The sequence below is a fragment of the Emydura macquarii genome, unplaced genomic scaffold (genome assembly GCF_026122565.2).
Source record: "Emydura macquarii macquarii isolate MOO-44397 ecotype Brisbane River unplaced genomic scaffold, CSIRO-AGI_Emac_v2 contig_2890, whole genome shotgun sequence".
In the NCBI taxonomy this organism is placed as follows: Eukaryota; Metazoa; Chordata; order Testudines; family Chelidae; genus Emydura; species Emydura macquarii.
Window position 1 is genome coordinate 3,830,050 of NW_027133027.1, and position 21,324 is coordinate 3,851,373.

General features: G+C 40.3%; 1 protein-coding gene across 2 annotated transcripts in view; it reads right to left on the minus strand.

Moving 5' to 3' along the window:
- Positions 1-21,324, minus strand: part of CAP2 (cyclase associated actin cytoskeleton regulatory protein 2) — an 81,296-nt gene that overhangs the window by 43,844 nt on the left and 16,128 nt on the right. For both annotated transcript variants that reach the window (XM_067568352.1, XM_067568351.1), the window contains exon 4: positions 1,621-1,698. In XM_067568352.1, the coding sequence (XP_067424453.1) occupies positions 1,621-1,698 (78 nt within the window). The remainder of the gene's footprint in view (positions 1-1,620; positions 1,699-21,324) is intronic.

A 21,324-nucleotide genomic window follows, 5' to 3' on the forward strand; every position in this document is an offset into this window, starting at 1 on the left:
GGGCAGGTTACATCTTTAGGGCTCTTCAGGATGGTAAAACGTTCTGGTCTGTCTGAAAGTTGTGATGGCTAAATGAGGGGAAAGGCCATCACAACTCTCACTAGCAAAGCACAGCGAAAATAAGTCTGGTACCCAAACATCTAACGAGGCAAACAACAGCAATCCCAAATAATCAGCTTTTTACTGCTGTGAGATGGGGATATAGCAACAATGAATTGGGATCTGTCTATTGTAAAGGGCTGATTTACCTGCGAGTTTGTATGGCTTTGTGCAGGGCTGGCCTTACAAGAGGGACAAATGATTGCTTGAGGCCCTGCCCCAATGGGGATCCTGCATGGCCTCGGTGAATTATGAGCCACTTCTATCCTCTGCGAGCAGGGCCAGATGGGGACACACTGCACAGCCTGATCCCTTCGTGCTCTGGGCTGTGTCAATCAGAGGTCTGGCCCAGAATTTGCATGTGTCAATGCTTGGCCCTATTTTCCTCCTAGAGCGCCCATGCCATTAAAACGTACTGATTCTAATTTGTTTTTATTAGTATCTACAGGATTGCCAGTGACGGAATAATCTTGCTAATTCATGCTAGTGACTAGGAGCCCCTCTGAGGGATTACTGAATTATGCAGTTTATTGAGCAAGGAACTGAAACAGGGATGTCGAGACTGCAGGCCATGAACAGGCTGTGCACAGGGACTCTTCATTCCCTGCATGTCCATGAAGGAGGGCTTAAGGGAGGGCCCGTGGAGAGACTGGGATCTTTTGAGATGGACAGGTCAAAGCCTACTGTATTACAAAAACTGCAGTAGAGGCTCCCTAGCAACCACATGGTTGCTCCATGCTCAAATTGTGAAGGATTCGAATAGCTCCCCTTTAAAAAATAATCGACCTGTCAGAGAAATGTTTCCTTCTTCTTTTCATAAAATGTGGTATTTTCCTCCCAAAATTATTCTAACCTGGGCCTCAGGCAGGGCAGAAGTCAGCCCTGGGCCAATAATAAAGTTTCTGTACATAAAAAATACTGTGACTTTCCATTCTGTTATCTAGTGTCCCTACAGGGCTAAAAACGGGAGTTTTATTCCATGGGAAACAGGAGATCTCCAGCTTCTCAATGAGGTACACAGTGCTCATTTCCAGTCCCAGAAGATCCCAAGGTCCCTTTAGTATTGTGACACTTTTAGGTATGGAAAAGCTGTTTTAGGGCATTTGGAGGATTTTATGGCTTACCCTGATACCTGTGCAGTGGGCCTTATCGTTACTAAGGTACTTTGCTTTATAGGCGGAGGGCTGCAAAAACTAGTTGGAGTAAAAAAATTTTTAAAACTTTCTACAATATTTTTAAAATTTTCTGTAATATATGTGACAAACAGCATAAATGATAACATGCACTCATTTGAGAGGAGCCGCATAACCCACTTCTAGCTTTGCCACTCGTACTGTGTCCATCCCAAACCCATGTCAGTAGAGAATTGATACCACACCATCATATATTCCCTCTAAATACGAAGCAGCAAATGCAAGAGAACTTGAGTGCTGCCATTTATACATGCGCACACACACACACATGTGCGCACACACACACTCTAGTATGTTGCCTCCCAAAATGTTATACAGATTTCCTTACCTCTTGAGGTTCTTGATATTGAGACACTAACAATAGGAAGGCTCTCTGTGCTTGGAAAGCAGCACGTACCATTTCTGCCTATACGAAGAGGAGGAAAACAAATTAAACTTTAATCTTGGAAGGAAAATAATTGTCAACAGTAACATTAACATAATCTTTTTAACATTAACAATTATTCTGTTCCTTCTTTATGCCCTAGCTCCCTCCTACAGCCTTCATTCCTCTAGTTGGTAGCTCCAAGTCAAGTGTTCTGGCTTAATTGTCTCTTTCTGCTTCTAGTCTAACTCCCTGCAGCAGTACAGACAGGCCACGAGACAATGGAGGTATGGGAGTCCAGCACCTTTCAGGAGGCACTCGGCTACTGGTAGCAATGGGTCCTCTGTTTTTGAACATGCACAAAACAAGCACAAAATTTGAAATTGGCTAGAATGTACAATCTGAGCCTCATTCAGCTGCACAACTACTGACCGTTGAATCCAGTACAGGCATAGAAGATAACAGTTCATAAATACATAGAGCTACATTTTCAAACAAGCATATCTGTGCTTTCTCCCATGCTTGGAAGGAGGTCTCATAAACATCCACAAAGCTATCTCTTTATCCACCTTCAAAACCCTCCTTAAAATTCTCTTTTGCCATCAACCCTTCAAAAACTTGACAACAGCTAGGCTGCTGGGGTGCTGAAACCACTGCATATTATGCTAATACTTGTCTCATTATTTCCTTGTACTCCCCTGTTGGTCTGTCTGCATTCATCTGTTGTCTCTTCTCTTATACTTAGATTGTAAGCTCTCTGAACGGTAGGGACCATCGTTCTGTGTTTGTACAGCACCTAACACAATGGGTTCTTGGTTCCTGAATTCAGCTCTTAGGCACTATGATAATACACATGATTAATAATATTAATAAATGAAAAAAGGATAACAATGTTAAATTAACCTAATAACTGTATATTCAAATATGAATGTGCACATTGGTACTTTTGTGTTTTCCCCACTGTCTTTCCTTTATGTATCTGTTTTTCCTCCTATCTAAAAATAAAACAAGGAAATGAACTGTAAAAGCCTGTGTGAATATAACTTTTGATTGAGATTTTAAACACACACGAGTCACGAGGTTGAAAGTTATAGCAACAGTAAATCAGCCACGTTGCACACATGAATATGACTTTTACCGCTATATCTAGTAATGGCAGATACTATGTGAACCAATTCATGTCTTTGGTGTGCTGCTGCTGATTTCAGAGGAATTACTGTGTAGCAGGAATGAATCTGGCTTTAGATGCGTCGGGCTGCTGTGGGGACAAGAATGCTCATGTTCCTGGCATGGGTATTTAAATCTCGACCAAAAGATTGTATCAACATAGCCTTTGCAATGAATATAGTATGATTTTATGAGGCCTTTTATTGTCACTGTCTACTTCCTTCTTCCTTCTCCCGGCAATAATATTTAAAGACGGGCCTAACTTGAGTTTCACTGCATATTCCTATTTCCGGAGGTGTGTTGATTTAATTCCACATGTCTTAGCAAAGTAACACAGGTGCATCTTCAGACTGGGAATGCAATGTCACTGCACTTCCTTTTTTAATCACCTGAGAGCCTTGGGACTCTATTTTACACATTTAATTGTCACCTACCTGGTTCTCACACGCTAGTTATTTACTTGAACAAATACCATTCTTTTTACAGAGAGCTGGTCCTTGAATTGGACTCTTTGTTCAATGGGCAGCCAGTGTAGTGACTGTGAGCTACATTTTGTATCAGTTGAAACTTTTAAAGTTTTGTTTGGCTTCCTTCCCAGATATGAAATGCAGTAATGCAATCTGGAGGTCACAAATGCATGGGTAACCAAGGCTAGATTTGTGTCCTACAGGACGGGTCACAACTTCTGGCTGGCTGCAGGTGACAATGGGAATATTTTGCAGCCATGGCTATCTGGGCATGCAAAGTCTTTGGAGGTCCTTTTAGTCATTTCAAGGCTGTGTACAGATTTCACAATCAGTAGGCAGGTGCCTTCAGTTGAGGTGTATATTATGAAGGAAGCAAGTTGATCAAAGTACATTCCTTTTCCTAGCAATTTGCCCTACAGGTCTTCAAAAACAAAATATTTCATAACAAGAGGTGAGGCAACATGATTAACAGATAATGGGCCTGGATGCCAAAGTCGTCCTATAGTCTAATCCTGGCTCTGATGTGAGTCCTCAGGCAAGGCACTTCACTTTTCTGCCTCAGTTTCCCCAACAGTAAAGTGGGGATGGTGACTCATTATATTATGAATTACCAATCTAAGGTGTGTTGCATGGATTAATTAGTTAATGACTGTACAGTGCTTTGAAGATGAAAATTGCTACAACAATAAGCAGTATTAAAAAAACCAAACTATGAAGCCAATTCCTTTCCTATGGAAGTCTATAGTGCTTCCATTGACTACAATCAGATAAGGAGTGGGTCCTTCTGTACACTCTTAGTAACATTTATCAATACCCAGGTCTCACGATAGTGAAGCCTAGGTCACCATGAACACCTAACCCCTATGTTCTGCTCACTACACTAGCTGCTCACTGAATGAAGAATCCAATTCAAGAACCAGCTCCCTGTAAAAAGAATGCTAGCTCTTTAGGTAAATAACACATAGGTAACAATGAAAAATTTAAAACAAAGTCCCAAAGGCTGTGAGGTGTTTAAAAAGAAAGTGCAGTGGCAGATGATAGCCAGTAACACCGCATTTGTCCTACAAAAGGTCACTGCAGAATTCTGGCTAGATTGTTGTACAGGCACATATACAAAGAACCAGATGTTCAAAAGAGCTCAGCACCCAGTAGCTCCCATTTAAGACCCTAAATAAGTGGCTGGATTTTAAAAAGAATTCCCCTTGCTGACGGCTGTCGATGGGAACTGCTGAATTCTAAGCTATTGTGAAAATCTGCTCCATAATGTACAAGTACAGTAGAGTAAACTAGGCATCTAAAAAGCACTGTGCCCTAGTTCTGGCCAGAATTTCCCCTTCTCTGGAGAAAGCACTACGAAAAACAGCATAATTGTATCATCCTGGCTCTCACTGTGTACAGTTAGCTCTGTGCACGACAGAGGACTGAAGAGATGAAATAACTTGTATCATTTATATGCTGCGTGTGTGTCTGTTAAGCAGCTTTGGAGCTGCCTCTATGATGTCACATAAGTATATATTTGGGCTGACGCTAGCTAAAATTCAGGCTTCAGTGAAGGCTGTCATCAGTACATATGTTTGCAACATCTGGAGGATACATGTGTTTTCACAGTGGCTGGTGGCAACATGTTCTCAGTGGAAGATCCTTGACTCAGAAATTCCCTTCACTCCCATATCCAGCCAAGTCAGGCCTTGTCCACTCTACAGAACTGTACTATTCTAAGAACCATTTAGTCCCCCCAGCAGACTTGTAAAATATCTCCTGTCCACATACAAAAGTGCTCCGAATGGTTAACATGTGTTCCAAGAACGATTTGGATTAAACTTCCTTTTGGCCAGTTTAAACTACTGCATTGTTTTAGTGCCAGTGTAGATGGAGACCACTGCCCTAATCACAGTGGTTCAAACCACTCCCCCACAATGCACCGCAATGATGGGGTCTAAATTAGCTGTCACCACTCAAGAAAGAGATTTTGGAGTCATCATGGATAGTTCTCTGGAAGCATCTGCTCAATGTGAGGCGGCAGTCAAAAAAGCTAACAGAATGTTAGGAACCATTAGGAAAGTGATACGATATTTATTGTCTTATTATCTAATGCCACTATATAAATCCATGTTACGCCCACACTTTGAATACTGCATGCAGTTCTGTGTGCAGTCGCCCCATCTCAAAAACATATATTAGAATTGGAAAAAAAGACAGAGAAAGGCAACAAAAATGATTAATGGTAAGGAACAGATTCCATAGGAGGAGAGATTAAGAAGACTGGTACTGTTCAGCTTTGAAAAGAGATGATTCATGGGAGATATGACAGAAGTCTATAAAATCTGAATGTGTGGAGAAAGTGAATAAGGAAGTGTTATTTACCCCTTCACATAACATAAGAACCAGGGGTCACTCGATGAAATTAATAGATAGCAGATTTAAAACAAACAGAAAGAAGTACTTCTTTACACAATGCACAGTCATCCTGTGGAACTCTTTGGGGGGATGTTGTGAAGGCCAAAACTATAACTGGGTGAAATGAAGAATCAGATAGATTCACAGAGGGTAAGTCCATCAACGGTTATTAGCCAAGATAGTCACGGGGACAACCCCATGCTCTGGATGCCTGTAAGCCTGATTGCCAGATGCTGGGTCTGGATGACAGGGGTTGGATCACAAAATTACCCTGTTCTGTTCATCTGCTCTGAAGCATCTGGCACCAGCCACTGTCGGGAGACAGGATACAAGGCTAGATGGATCATTGGTCTGACACAGCATGGCCCTTCTTATGTTTGTTTACCACTGGCTTTTTGATATTTCCCCGAATCCGCTGCTCTGAGAGTGGTGCCAGGAGCCGTGGGAGAGATGCCTAGAGTGGTCACAGCAACTGAACTATTTAGAATAATGCCAGTATGGACACTGGGCATAGCTGCATTGGTTCAGAATGTGAATTGACAGGGTCATGCTGAGCCATTTGTTACTGAACCAATTCTGTACCACTAATTCAGTGAGGAACAGTTCAACTCTGTAGTGCAGACATGGCCTTAGTGAATGGTAAATCCATCCCTTGTCTCAGGCTGTTAAGGGGAGGGCATTCACTTTGTTTTTGGGCAATGATTGTTTTTTATTATGATTGAAAATGAAAACTATAAATTCTGTGTGTGTATATATATATATATATATATATATATATATATATATATATATATACACACTGCACCTTGAGTTTGGGAATATGAGTGCTGTATGCTGGTGAGCTGTTCCAGCAGCCAAGGACAGGAAGCAACTCCACGTCCCAGTCCTTGCATGATTTATTGTTTATAACAAAGGAGATAAACAACACAAAATAACTCAGTTGAAAAATGTTGATCACCATTCCCGGGCTTTTCCCTGCCTCAACCAGCCAGGGAGAAAGAGGCCAGAGTCTTCCTTCCCTATAACCCAGTTTTCTCTTCCTTATATATCCTGTCCAACCAAGGATAGGCAAGGATCCTATGGGAGGTCTGGCCCTTTTAAGAGGGAATGGGTCTAGTTCACATGTGACTAATTAGCAGCTTCCCGATGGGGCCTCACAGAGAGTACCTGGCCTCTATAAAGAGCCTTGCAGTAGTTGGGACTGTGTGTGTGTGTGTGTGTGTACGTGTACGTACACATTTGTACTGGTAGTAGCTCTCTGGGATAGCTGCATGGTTCTTGCCAGAGTCCCCTGGTGAGAGAAGCAGTAGAGAGCTACTGGGAAAATTATCAGGAGAATTACCCTGGAGCCTTCTGTACAAGGAAAGAACCCAGGATGGACTAGGAGTTTAAGCCCAGGGAGGGCAGACATGGATTGCATGGGAGTTTCATTAGGCCCAGGATGGAGGATGCTGTTTGTTCAACTTTTTTTGTCTGGGGTCTTGAGTATATTAAGAGGATACGGGGTGAAGCCTGTCACCCTCCACTCTGAAGGATGAGTGGGATGGAAAAGCCTGGATTGGCAGAAGATGACAGAACTAAGTGACAAGCGTTGACTTATGAAATTGGATTTTCTTTTAAGATTGTTAAAGGTTATTTTGAAACCTGTATTTTAATAAATGAGCCTGGTACATGGGTGACTTTGGCTTAAAGAGCGTTGGCGGAGTGATTTGAGGAATACTGAGAGGGGTGAGCCAAGGCCAGACTCCTCCGGGGAATGGTAGTGCCACAAGGGAGTGTCTCGGGAGGGCCTGCCCATTAACCAATCCCTCACCTTTTTTCAGGCTCTTGCTGGTACTTGTCATAAGCACATTTTCTAGACAAAAAACCTACAAATAATGTTTCATAATTTCCAGTGATGCCAATCAGAAAGTTGACTCTAAGAGCATCAGTATATTACTTTTTCTTCCAGCTTAAACATCTTATTCTAAGATATCTTTAAGTCTTCCATCACCATAGTATCCAAGTACTGATACTTTATGAAGATTATTATTATTTCTGAATATTCTGACAAAACAGAGGGGGAGGGAATGGACACATGCATTCAGATCTCAAGTTACAAGTAACTACAGTCAAGAGAACTTCACTGCTGACTAGGTAATATTAAATTTACCATACTTATCCTGTTTAATAGCACATGTTCTCTCAGAGCTATGTAACTAAGAATGTAGACTATAAATATCTGAATTTCCAGTGTTCAAAGATGATTTTAAGGCTGCTGCATATACGTTTCCTATATTAAAATTATAGAGATCTTCAAATTAAAATATGAATCTATATCAATTTAATATTGGATATATTTAGTGACTTTGCTCCAGGTAATGAGACAGTAGGAAGAAGTATGGCCCAGTGGTTAGGATACTAACCACAGATTTTGAAGACTTGGCTTCAATTCCCTCCTCTTCCAGAGACTTCCTGTGTGATATTAGGCAGGTCACTTAGTTTCTCTATGTCTTAGTTTCTTACCTGTAAAATGGGGGTAACAGCATTTACCTACCTCCCAGGAGTGTTGGGAGGAGAAATAGGTTACAAAGACTGTCAGGCATTTAGATACTATGGTAATAGGGGCCATAAAATTACCTAAAAGAGAAAACTGCAAAATATATTCATAGACACAAACCAGAGCTTGCCACTACCTTCCTGAATTAGTGCTGGATTAGCCAGATGGCAGCAAGTACATGAGAAAATATGTAGTTACACATACACGTTATAGCAAAAAACACACTAACAGACTGACAATCACAATATTACCATAAGCTTATACTCGGTTCTTTTTTTTATAAAATTGTAAGGAAGAGTCCAACCACCAGAAAGAGAAAATGGTTTTGCCTCTAGGATACTCTTCTGTTTTCAAGAGCTCTTTGAGAGTAAAGTGGCTACTGTTTCAGAAATATGATCTTCTGGTGGCTTTAAGGGACAAGGAAGAAATAGAGAAAGAATGGAGCATTGATTAAACAAGCAAAATACTCAATGCAGCTGCAGATACAATATTCATGCTGTACTGCTGAGAACTTCAAAGGCTTTTTTTTTTTTCCTTTTCCTTTTTGTTTTGTTTTGTATAACTGGGCCAAATATTAGAGTCAGGAGCAGTTCTCTAAAACTGTGTTACTACTAACTGGACTGGACAAGAAAAAGCAAAGAGAGCAAACTACTGCCACCTTTCTCTCATTGGCCCACGCAAAAATAAAGGGTGAATCTCTGGTTCCACTGATATCAGTTAGAGTTTTGCAACTTACTTCAGTGGAGCCAAATTTTGTCTGAGATGTTTTTTGTTTGTGTTTTAAACCAGACACTTGGCTACCACCAATTTGGTTGTACTCTTCCATGTTTATTTGCTTTTCCAACCACCATGCTTGTGTCTAGGGAATTTTTTCTAAACTTTCCCACCATTGCTACCATAGGTTCAGCTCCAGGTGTTAGCAATGGTGGGAATATAATATAAATAGAGCTGTAGGCAGCTGCCAGTGCAGTAAGCACTGTGTAATGTAACTATGCATGGAGCAGGCCAACATTATTATTAATTTGTATTATACAGTAGAATACCAGAGTTACAAACTGACCGGTCGGTCACCCTCACCCCTGATTTGGAACCAGAAGTATGCAAGCAGGCAATAGCGCGCGCGCGCACACACACACACACACACACACACACGTGCAAAAGCAAATACAGTACCATACTGTGTTCAACATAAACTACTAAAAAATAAAGGGAAAGTTTTAAAAAAAAGATTTGACAAGGTAAGGAAACTGTTTCTGTGCCTGTTTCATTTAAATTAAGATGGTTAAAAGCAGCATTTTTCTTCTGAACAGTGAAGTTTCAAAGCTGTATTAAGTCAATGTTCATTTGTAAAGTTTTGAAAGAACAGCCACAGCGTTTTGTTCAGAGTTACGAACATAACTCTGAGGTTCTAGTAGAGGGAAAACCTCGGAAATGGAGGTTGTTCGTAACTCTGAACAAAACGCTATGATTGTTCTTTCAAAACATTTTACAGCTGAACATTGACTTAATATAGCTTTGAACCTTCACTGTGCAAAAGAAAAATGCTGCTTTCCCTTTATTTTTTAATAGTTTACATTTAACACAGTACTGTACTGCACTTTTTAAAAAATGTTGTTGTCTCTATTGCTGCCAGATTGCATAATTCTGGTTCTAAATGAGTTGTGTGATTGACCAGTTAGTTTGTAACTCTGAGGTTCTCTTGTACTTTATTTATCCACCATTGCTGCAGACAATGGCAAATACCAGGCCGGGGGACAGTGGGGCAACTGATTGCTGTCAAGCCTTGCTGTGGTGAGAAACGAGGAGTTCAAACCCTCACAAAACAATTCAAATGGCATGTACCTCTATCCACTAGGGAGCAGGAGAGAAAAGCATCAACCCTTTCCCAGGCCCCTAAAACTCAAGTCCTCTCCTACAGTTCCTGCCTGAAAAAAGTCCCTTGCACAATAGCAATCTGCAGCTCTCTCCACCTCCAGCCCCCTCAACTTCTGCAATGAAGTTTTAAGTTGCCCATACACAAATCTGCAGCACATTGATAAATGATAACTGGAGAGCAGCAAATAAAATAAATAAAATTTAATATGAAAATAAAGGCCCAGAGAATACTTGAGAAATTATGATTCATTTTCACATTTTAAGTTTAAAAAAAAAATACCCTCCATTTTTTAATTTATTTGAAAATGCTGCAGAATTATGCTTGCTCTTTAAGTTCAGCACCATTGCAGGACTGCAGGAACCTGATTACAGGATTTAGATTCATCTCACTGCAGAGTACAAGGGCACAGATCCTCATCTTGTGTAAACTGTTGTAGTTCAGCTGAAGCCAATGAAAGTATGACAATTTACACCAGCTGAGGATCTGACCCCTGGGGCTTATTTATAGAGGTAATGTTTTGGTTGATATATTCAAAATTAATTCCCAACCTTGCAGAATTTTGTGTTCTGAAATTCATATTGTAACATGTATAATTTCTGATAATCATAAAACTGAACATCTGATGGCAACAGCTAGAATCACTTACAGCGCCTCCCCACATAGTACAAGAGTTTGCTTAACTACTAATATAACTATCCTGTCATTCTAGTCTTCAGTTTTTCCTAACTAAAGAAAGTCATGGCAAGTAATCTTAGTTTTGTGATATGGATAATGGCAAATAGCTATTTCATTTGTGAAGCACCTCTTATTTGACACCAAGATTCCTGGGGTGAAATGCTAATGCTTTAAGATGATGACTACCTACAACAGCATGTGATTTTCCAAGCAGAAATCATTTAACAAAGTGACTTTGAAGGAATAACTTCCAGACCCCATGTCAAAGGTTATAGGAAGAAACATGACACCGATGTGATTTAGTTGGAATCAGTCCTGGGGAGAGCGGGTAGAAAAGGATGGAGAGACAGATGCATCACAGTCTGCAAATACATCTACCGAGTGGCAGAGACAGTATCTTGGGAAAGGTTATGTCTATCTTCCTTCTGATTGGATGTTGTAGGCTGGAATGGCAGCCAGTTCAGTGAAAGGGGATTAAGGTGAGTTAAAAAACTACCACTACCCCAACAGGTCAATAAGGAATGGAAACTGCTTATGGAAACTAATGCCTTCTTATTTCCCACAAATATTCAAATAGTCTAATACCTAACATTACTGGGACCCAAATTCCATCCCGCATGCAGGCATGTAGTTCCTGCTGAAGTCATTGAGAACCAAGTGCATAAATTGGACAGATTAAATGCAACTCGTTAAAAAAATCATTCAGCCCCAGTTCCGAGCAGGTCAAAGACTTTAAGCAGCAGGAATGAGCATCATTCACTCAGGTTTGCTTTTCCCATGGAAACCTGAATGCAGGCTTCTATTTTTAATTTTGAGGGCTTGATTGTCCTGCATTAGGGAATTACTCATGTAGGGGATTGAAAACCTGATGAGCTTTTCCTCATAAAGTTTATGTGCTATCATTCCATGGGAGTGAGCTTACCCTCACAGAATGAACAGGGGTCATGGACCCCAAAACTAGCAGATCCCTTGAGATTTACAGAGATCTCAGAGAAACCATATGGTCCAGAGTCATCTGCACAGAGGCCTTGTGCTCTGCATTGGTCCATGGCTCTCATCATTTCCTGACAGTATGGCTTCCACAAGAACTGTGCTGCTATGGAATCTCTCACCAGCCACTACCTTAGAAACCTTTCTAAGGGAAGATTCTAATCTGCAGAGGAGAAACTCAGGGGAGGTAATGCTGATGTGAAGAGCAGCCATCTTTCTGTCCCATGCGCTACCACCTCCAGCCTGCCCCCTTCTCACACATGCAGGCCCTGGACAATCCCCGTAGCCTGGGATTAATCTAGAGTGCAATGTGCATCTATCACAAACAATAAGTTCTTTATTGGGGTGGCTACTTGGAGTTAATTAAGACGATGAAGTTGGTGAAGCACACATACAAACTCAACTTTAGTTAGTAGATACAAATATAATTAAAATAATAGAAAAGTCAATACACATACAAATAAATACAGTAAAGTGATTCCCTGCATTGTTCATACTTACAATCTTACATGGTGCATGCTTTCAATTTTATGCAGACCATTAGAAACAAAGATGGAAGAAACAGTCAGTGGAGCTCACCATAAGAGGACGGTGCTGGGACAGGCTTCCTACCCATTTACCCCATATCATCATCCTGATGTCTCAGCTACAGATGGGTTTGACAACCTTTGATACACCTTTTTAATGCTACCCACGTATATCTGGGACTATATCTGATTAGGTCTTAGACCCCTACTCATACTTGGTATTCCAGTTGACCATAATTACATTTCTGACAGTTAACCCAACCATTTGCAGGAGTTCCTTTTCCAATAGTTTCAATACATCAATGTGCTCTTATGGCAAAAAACTCCTAAAATGCTATGCTACCATACATTCTTTTGTAGTTTACCCATTTGTTACACAATGCATTGCTAAACTATCACAAGGTACGTATTGCTAAATTTCATAACCTCCTGGCAACCACATAATACCAACTTCTTGCTAGGCCTCACTCTAAGCCTTTAACATTTTAAATTTATAGCCAAGTCTATTTTTAGTATATGTATATTTTGGTTCTTCTATTTGCTGTTACAAGCTTCAATAACCTTCATTATTATTTCTATAAGCATTCTTAGCAAATAGATAGATTATATTTCACCCAAAACTATCGACCTTCCAAGATCATGTCAGAGGTCAACGTTCAACACCCCCATGGAGAGGCTTCAATGAGTTTTGGAGGCAGGCGGGGAATGATATGCAATAGCAGTGGCACTTCCTCTTCTGCTTCCCCACCAAATCAATTGGTTTCTCTGAAATGCAATATTAGATGATTTACAGATATCTGTATTTATGGAATAGCATGTCTTTGTGAGAAGACTTAGTCAAAAGAAGTTCTGTGAACTTCAGATAATATATCTATAAAGTTGAAAGGTTAAAGCATTCTTTGAGGTATCACTTTTGTAAATATTCCTTTTGCTACCTCCACTGGGCTTCCTGATCCGAAAGACAACACACAGGGGATGAGATTTTCTCTATTTTGTTACAAATCTGTCAAAAAGCCTAAGTCCAAAGAATAGAGAATTGCTCGTGTCTTCTTGTTTGTATTATCTTCAAAAAGAGAGCCTTGATAAATGAATTCTTACATTGTACAGTCATGTGTATGTTATACTTTCTATATACCTAGAGCTAGATTCTGACACACTTAGCCACCTTATTCTGTGAGTAGTCCTACTGACATCAGTGATACCATTTAAGGCAAGTAAAGGTGTCAGAATCCTGGCCCCTTTGTATTTGACATCCAATTATATCATTTTAGAAGACTCCCACGCCAAAATTTACAAACTTGGGTGTTTAACGTTAAGGCATTAAAAACTATATTTAGGCACCTTTCTGCTAAAGAGTGCCTTGACTTTCCAAGGTGTTGTGCACCCATGATTCTCACTGACCTGAAGTTGCGCGTCCTCAGCATCTCTGAAAAGCACGTAAGCAGGCCAGTTATTTAGGGCCAGGTCTACACTACACTCTTACTTTGGTATAACTACATCACTCAAAGGTGTGAAGAATCCACACCCCTGAGCGTTGTAGTTATACCGACCTTAACCCCTCGTATCAACAGCGCTATGCTGGCAGAAGAGCCGTCTCTCCCTGACACAGCTACCACCTTTTGCGGAGGTGGAGTTATTAAGCCAACAGGAGAGCTCTCTCTCATTGATTTAGAGAGTCTTCACCAGAAGTGCTACAGCAGCACAGCTGCACCAATGCAAATTTGTAGTGTAGATATGCCTATGGTATTTAAATATGGACTTAGGTGTCTACTTTTAGGTACCATGTCAGAATATTTTGGGCTCTGATTTAATTTTTAGTATTGATTACAAAGAAAGGTATTAAATGTGTAGCTTCTGCATCCACACTTGATTCCTGTTAAACAGGTATATAATAAGAATAATATGAGACTAAATTCTGTCCTCAGTTATACTAGATGTAAATCCAAAGTAACTCCATTCAATTAAATGGATTTAGTTTAGGTTCACAGTGATATAACTGAGTGAAGAATTTGGCCTAACGTCCCTCTTTAAATAGGAGGCTATAAAAAGATTTCAGAGATTTCAGACTTAACTCAAGATCCTGCACCAATCTATTTTACTGGACCTCCAGGAGTTGGGAAGAAATGTGAAATTAAATTAAAAAATCCATGCACTACCCAATTTTTTCTGTGTATGTGGTTCAGACTGATTATGAAGTGACACAGTTTAGTTTATGGATGTCGTATGAGAACAGACGTTAGCAACAACAGGATTGTTCCGAATTAACTCTCCAGCATTCCTGAAACTGGACATACTGATAATATGCTTCAATCGGAACAAAAAGAAGCAATACGTGTTTACAACATCACTCCATCCCCCGTCCCGTAACATCACTCCCAGGTTATTTAAAACAACATTCAAACTGCACATCTGTTTCTCTTGTGTTAATATTAATGCTCATTATTCACTGAGCTCCTTTTTACAAGAAACTGACTGAAGAGCCAGATTCTGAGCATTTCCGCTGACTGTAATGAATAATCCGCAGTTTCCAAACCCAGCATTTCTATACAGCTCAAACAGTTGCAGCGACCAACTAAAGAGGGGGGAGGTTATGCAGGGCAGTGAGGGCACGCGGTTCCTGGAGAGAATGAGACTGAAAATTAATGAAAAAACTTGTTCACAGTATGTAGCAACAAATAACTCCAATCAAGCATAAGAGAGGGGAACCACTGTTTAGCATCAGAGGAAAAGCTTTAACAAATGAACACTACGGGGTAGATTAGTCTTAGCTTGAAGAACTGGACTCAGTAGCACTGCAGCTCTAAGACAAAAAAATAATAATACATCCTCCTTCATTGTGAGAGAAATTAAAACCAGAGTCCTGATGGACTGCGCAAGAAGCTGTACATTATAGCCTGGTAAGGGGACTTGCCCTGATGGGCAGGGCCACTGATACTGATTCTGCCATTCTCCCTCAGATTTCTGCGTATATCAGCTTTATATTTTGGCCAGAGCACCAATAGGAGCCTACTACTACTGTAATGGACACAGAACTCCCAGCCTAAAACGACGGGTGGCTATGGTGGCTTTAACCCACCTTTGCATTCTCCCAGTCTCCCCAGCATAAGTTAGGCTCGGGGGCAGTCAGCAGCTTCTCAGGACTTCTTATTTATTTTACCCTAAATCCTAGGAGCCCTAGTCGTGGACCAGGACCCCACTATGTTAGGCGCTGTACAAACACAGGAAAAAATGATGCCCCAAAGAATTTATAATCTAAGTACAAGATGAGAAACAAGCGACAGATACACAAAGATAGGAGAGTGCCAGGAAATAATCAGACAGTATTGCTCAGCACGATATGCAGTTGTCTCAGCACACCAAGCAATCCTGAGTGTGCGGGATTGTCAAATGGCATCCTTCAGACAACGTGACCTTGCATGCATGATGTATGCAAGGTCACGCTGCATGAAGGACACCATTGGTGTGTGGAAGAGGCCATTTTGCTCTACAAAATGGCGTCCTCAATTCAGTGGGACCTTGCATGTATGAGGTGATACTGTGCAGATTTTAAAAGGGTGTCCTTCAGGCTGTCTGGGATCACAGGAAGCAACACATCTGAAAATGGGGTCATGCAGGGAAAAAGTTCAGGAACTGCTGTCCTAATGGCTGTGAACCTCCACAATCTGCATGCTGCAGTGCCACCCCAGACAAACCCCCTATCCAGGTGTTTAGAATGGGCTCCTTGGAAGGCATCCTTTCTGCTGTCTTCTGCAGTGCGGGTGCCAAAGAAATCCTCCCCCAACTGCAACCAGGGCTTTTATGGCCTCTTTATGACACTCAGGCCCTTTAACCAGGCAAAAAGGAGACAGAGCAGGCTTGAGGATGCCACCTCTAGAGTTAAAAAAAGGCTCAAGTTATAACACCACACTCCTACCCAGCCCCTATTTTTACTCACTTGTGACTTTCCCCAAAATTTTTCTAATGGGCTGATATTTTTTATGCTTGGTTTCTCCACAGAAACTATTTGTTTTAAACTGAAGCTGATTATGTTTAGCTGTTTTGGGATTAGAAAAAAGCCTCAACATTATTTTCTATTCTCACCACCAGTTTGTATCATAAAAGGTACCTAAAAAATTGCTGAAATTTGAACATTCAAAATGTAGCACAAAATTAGTCCTAACAGGAGTATTATTATTATTATTATTATTTATTGCTTACTGTTTGTATTGTAGTAATGCCCAAAGCTGGTCTCAAACAGGGTCAATAGATTTAAGAGCCAGAAAGGACTATTATGATAATCAAGTCTGACGTCCTGCATAACACAGGCCATGTAATTTCATCAAGCAGCTTTTAAATATCATCCAATCTTGATTTAGAGACTTCAAGTGACTGAAAATCCACCACATCCCTAATAAATTGTTCCAGTGTTTAATTACCTTCACCGTTAAACATCTGCACCTTCTTTCTAGTCTTAATTTGTCTACTTCAGCTTCCAGTCATTAGATCTTATTATAACTTTGTCTGCTGGATTAAAGAGCCTCTATTATCATAAATCTCTTTCTCAAGTTGATATTTATAGACCCCGACCAAGTTACCTCTTGAACCTTCTCTTGGACAAACTACATGGATTGAGCTTCTTTAATCTCTCACTGTAAGGCAGATTTTCTTAACCTTCTCTATTTTGTTAACATCCATTTTGAGATAAGAATCCCACCGTATCCAGTGCTATACACACACAGAGTAAGACACAATCCCTACCCTGAGAGGCTTACAATTTAAGGTCCTGATCTACAAACGCTTATGCACGTTTAACTTTACTCCTTCCCTAACTAGGCCCAGTGGTTTCAGTGGGACTATTTACATGCGTAAGCATGTGTGTAAATGTATGTAGAATCCAAGCCTAAGAAAGCAGGCTGTATAGAACTGTTGACAGACTTGACTCTTTTTTTGGGGGGGGTTCTTAATGTTCTGATTTAGCAAATGCTATTGGGATTATTCTCAGTAGATTTCCCCTCCCCCTCTCAAATTTACAGGTACATGCTTCTGGTGCCAGCAATGCATAGCTAGGCATGCCATTTCCCAAAATTTTAAGCAGTGTCTGTTGGACTTTTTTCTCTTTTCCTTTTTAAGATAAAACTGGCATTACTGCAACATTAAAGTTAAGAAACAAAGAACCCAAACAAATTCCTATTAAAATCAACAGAAAGATTCTGATTGACTTCTCTGGCCAGTTCCAAGCAATCAAAAGCCAGGAAATTCCAAAAGTTAATGTTGGTATTGCATTGATAATTTGGCCACATTGCACATACGTAGAGTATCATGTATTCCTGTTTGTCTTCTTAACCAGTAATACATTAAGATTTACATTTATGTTATGTAGTATTATATACCATAGGATGTGCAATATTGCTAAATTAGGATTACTAAAGCAACCTTAACTTTGAGAATTTCTGGATTTTTTTTTGGGGGGGGGGGGTTCAATCTTAACGGCACATTAAGATTTTTTTTATAAGAATTTTCTCTTTGTATTTTGGATATTTTAAAAATATTTTTGCTTCATTATTTTTTTTTTAACTCTACGTTTCCCTACCATGAAATCTGTTCTATCTAGTGTTTGCTTTCCACCGCTGAAAACACTTATCACAGAACTGCAGAGACAGCCCTGCTGCATGCTTCTCATTGGGCATACTGACATCATTCTCTGCTTTGAGCCATGACTCAACTTTTAGCACAATGCCTGAAACCACAAAGCCTGTGAGCACAGCAAGATCAACATCAGAGTACACGTGTGCATCCTGCTGCCTTGTAAGCACATTGCCTTGTTAATGAGGAATCAGCCAAATAATGGGTTTGACAGTCCATGGTTAAATGAGGCAATATACATTGTAACAGTGTTTTCTGCCCATCATAAAAATGAGATCCTGTTGAAAAGTCATGACCATGAAAGTCCATTGTCTACTTCTACACATCTCCATGTAAAGGACAGATGATTTGAATACAGAGAGTGTTATATCTTTCAATAAAATGCATGCGATGAACAAATGTAGATTATTACCTATTTTGTTCGTAGTAGTTACCAACAGGAAGAAAAAGGAAGTTCCCTTCACTTAATCTAATTATTAATTATTTGGAAACTTGATCAGTTGCATGTGCTGTGTTCGGTCCATTTGCAGGATCAAATGGTGGGGCAAGATTCCCAATATCGAAATCCCGAATCGTTGTCAGATGTCCAGCATTCAAAGCATGCTCATAAAAAGCTCAGCTGTGTTAGTCTGGGCATTTCATTCTCTTGCCAATTTAAGAATACTTAAGGCCATATTTTATAGTCATCTAAAGCAAGATACCTGTTCTCGTGGCAGCCAGTAGAAATGATATAAAGACACACTGAACTCAAATGTGAAAGTATGTCAGGTTGATCCCAGCAACTGGGAAGCAACAGCTCATAACAGAGCAAAGTGGCAGCAGATATGCCATGTTGCTACTAACTGCTTTGAAGTAAGGCGCATTAATACAGAGAAAATGTGAACAGCACAAAGCAAGGATACAACAGCCTGCACTGGTCATGGACAATCTTGTCTGTCCCCCAGATATCCGTGTTTCTTGCATTAGTCTGACCTCGCATGTACGTGTTCACCTATAGCATTTGCTGAACCTTTGGACATGGACACAGAGGTGAGATTCCATCATTAATGATTTGTGTTACAGTAGAGTTTAGAGCTTCGAGGCCCCTATCGAGACTGGGGATCCATTGTGCTAAGTGCTGTGTATATGCATAATAAGAGAGAATCCCTGCTCTGAGCAGTTTAAAATATAAATGGACAAAGTGTGTGAGGGGGAGAAGAATTATCACCTCCATTTTACAGAGGAGAAACAGAAATTAAGGCCCAGATCCTCAAATATATTTAGGCACCTAAATCCCATTGATTTTTATTAGGAGTTAGGCACTTTGAGAATCTAGGCGTAAGTGACTTGCCCAAGGTCAAACAGAAAGTCTGTGGCAGAGCTAGGAACTACACCCAGATCTCCTGAGTCCCAGGCCAGTGCCTTAACTTCAAGATCAGCCTTCCTAGAACGTATGAATGGCCATACTGGATCAGACCAATGGTCCATCTACCCCAATATCCTGTCTTCCAAGAGTGGCCAATGCCATACGCTTCAAAGGGAATGAACAAAACAGGCAATCATTGAGTGATCCATCCCACTGTCCATTCCCAGCTTCAGGAAGTCAGAGGCTAGGGACCCCAGACCATGGGGTTGCATCACTGATCATCTTGGCTAATAGCCATTAATGGATGTATTCTCCATGAACTTATCTAATTCTTTTTTGAATCCCGTTATATTTTGCCTTCACAACTCTCCCTGGCAACAAGTTGCACACGTTGACTGCTGAAGATAACAGCACAGTGGCCACAGATCTGGCCTTAAAAATGTTTAGCATAGCTTGTTTTCAATAGGATGTACAAAAATCCTAGCTTTTGGTTTTTAATGTGGTTAGCTATTTCAGTGCAGTTAACCTCCCAAAATAATCATCACTGGACATGCTGTAGTTTGAATTCAAAACCATTCTATTACTAATTGGATTGGGTCTACGCTGAACTCTTCTGTAATAAACTAATCTTTCTGAAATCCACTCTGCTGTTATCTTCAGCCGAGCTTACTAAAGCTAGTTATCAGTTCTCTTTTTCATTTTGTTCTCTTTCCAAAGACTGTTTAGCATACAGTAAATTAAGAAAAACATAGGAGTGGGGCACTACAGTGGACAGTAATTGTGGCTGTACCCTTCCCTTCATCAGAAAGGCAAACCACACTGTTCTTACAGCAATCAACATGAAGTGCATCATGTTAAATCCCTTATTTCTTTAGCATAATATAACATCCCCTATGCGCTCTCTCTCATATTACCATCCTGATCAATCAGGTATGTGAGGTTTTCTAGGCAACAGGTGTTTTTTGAAACAAAATACAACCTTCCCTTCAGCTCATTATGTGAAAGAGACAGCAGCTGCAAGCATAATGCTTAGGACACATGGTCTATAAGACACCCAGAAGAAAAACACTCCTTGTTCCGCTTTTTAAGGTAAAGCACAGATGTTGTTGCAGCAGCAAGTAGAAACATAAGGCAAGTATAGTCTGTGTTTCATGTTGTAAATTCAGAGACTAAAATTTCAGAATATTTTAATAGGTTACAAACAGAATGACCACTTTTCTTTATACGATGGAAACTTGTTAATGGTTTCTGTAGCTCTGAACAAAGACTCTTTGTTATTATTGTATTTCTATTCCAGTAGCACCCACAATATGCCAGCACTGCTGGCACATTCAGGAAGAGTAAATCTTTTCACTTAAGCATTTTTTTAAGTGGACTAAATGGTGTAGGTCAAATAGTGGCCAGATTAGAGTGGATTCACTCAATTAGCAGAGTACTGTGGCTGGATTTGTAGTGTACCCATTACCATACAGGAGATTTGGGATTCCATATATAAATTAGCCCAAGTCATTGTTTTGTTTGTTTGTTTGTTGGGCTGCAATATGAAGATTTCCTGTTTATCATGGGGTTTTATACTGCTGCCCAGCATCACTGGGTCTGAGTGCCTTCCATGTAAAAGCAATTGCAATACTGAAGCCCATAGAGGACTTCATGGTGTCTTTGACACTTCTCCATTTTTGGGGTTAAATCTCTGTTTAGGGCATGATTTTTGTTTTGGATTTAAAAAAAAGATTGTATTATTATTTTATAATTTGTATCCCCATAGCACCTAGGAGTTGTCCCCCACGCTTTATTCTTTTGTTTTGTTTTTTGCTGGTAGGGGTTTCAGGCTAGAAGTGCTGGGATTGTCATTCTTATGGTGGGAAGGCTTTTTCGAAGAGGAAAGTGTTGCAGCAATTTTTAAAGATAGTCAGACTCTGGGTCTGCCTGATCTCCTGCCACATTCCAATATGCTAGAGCACCCTGACTGAGGCACTCTAACCCTATTGGACCATAATGTATAAAGCCGTACAAGAGACAGTTCAGAGAGCAACCTCAGAACTCTTGTTCTTTGAGCAGACTGG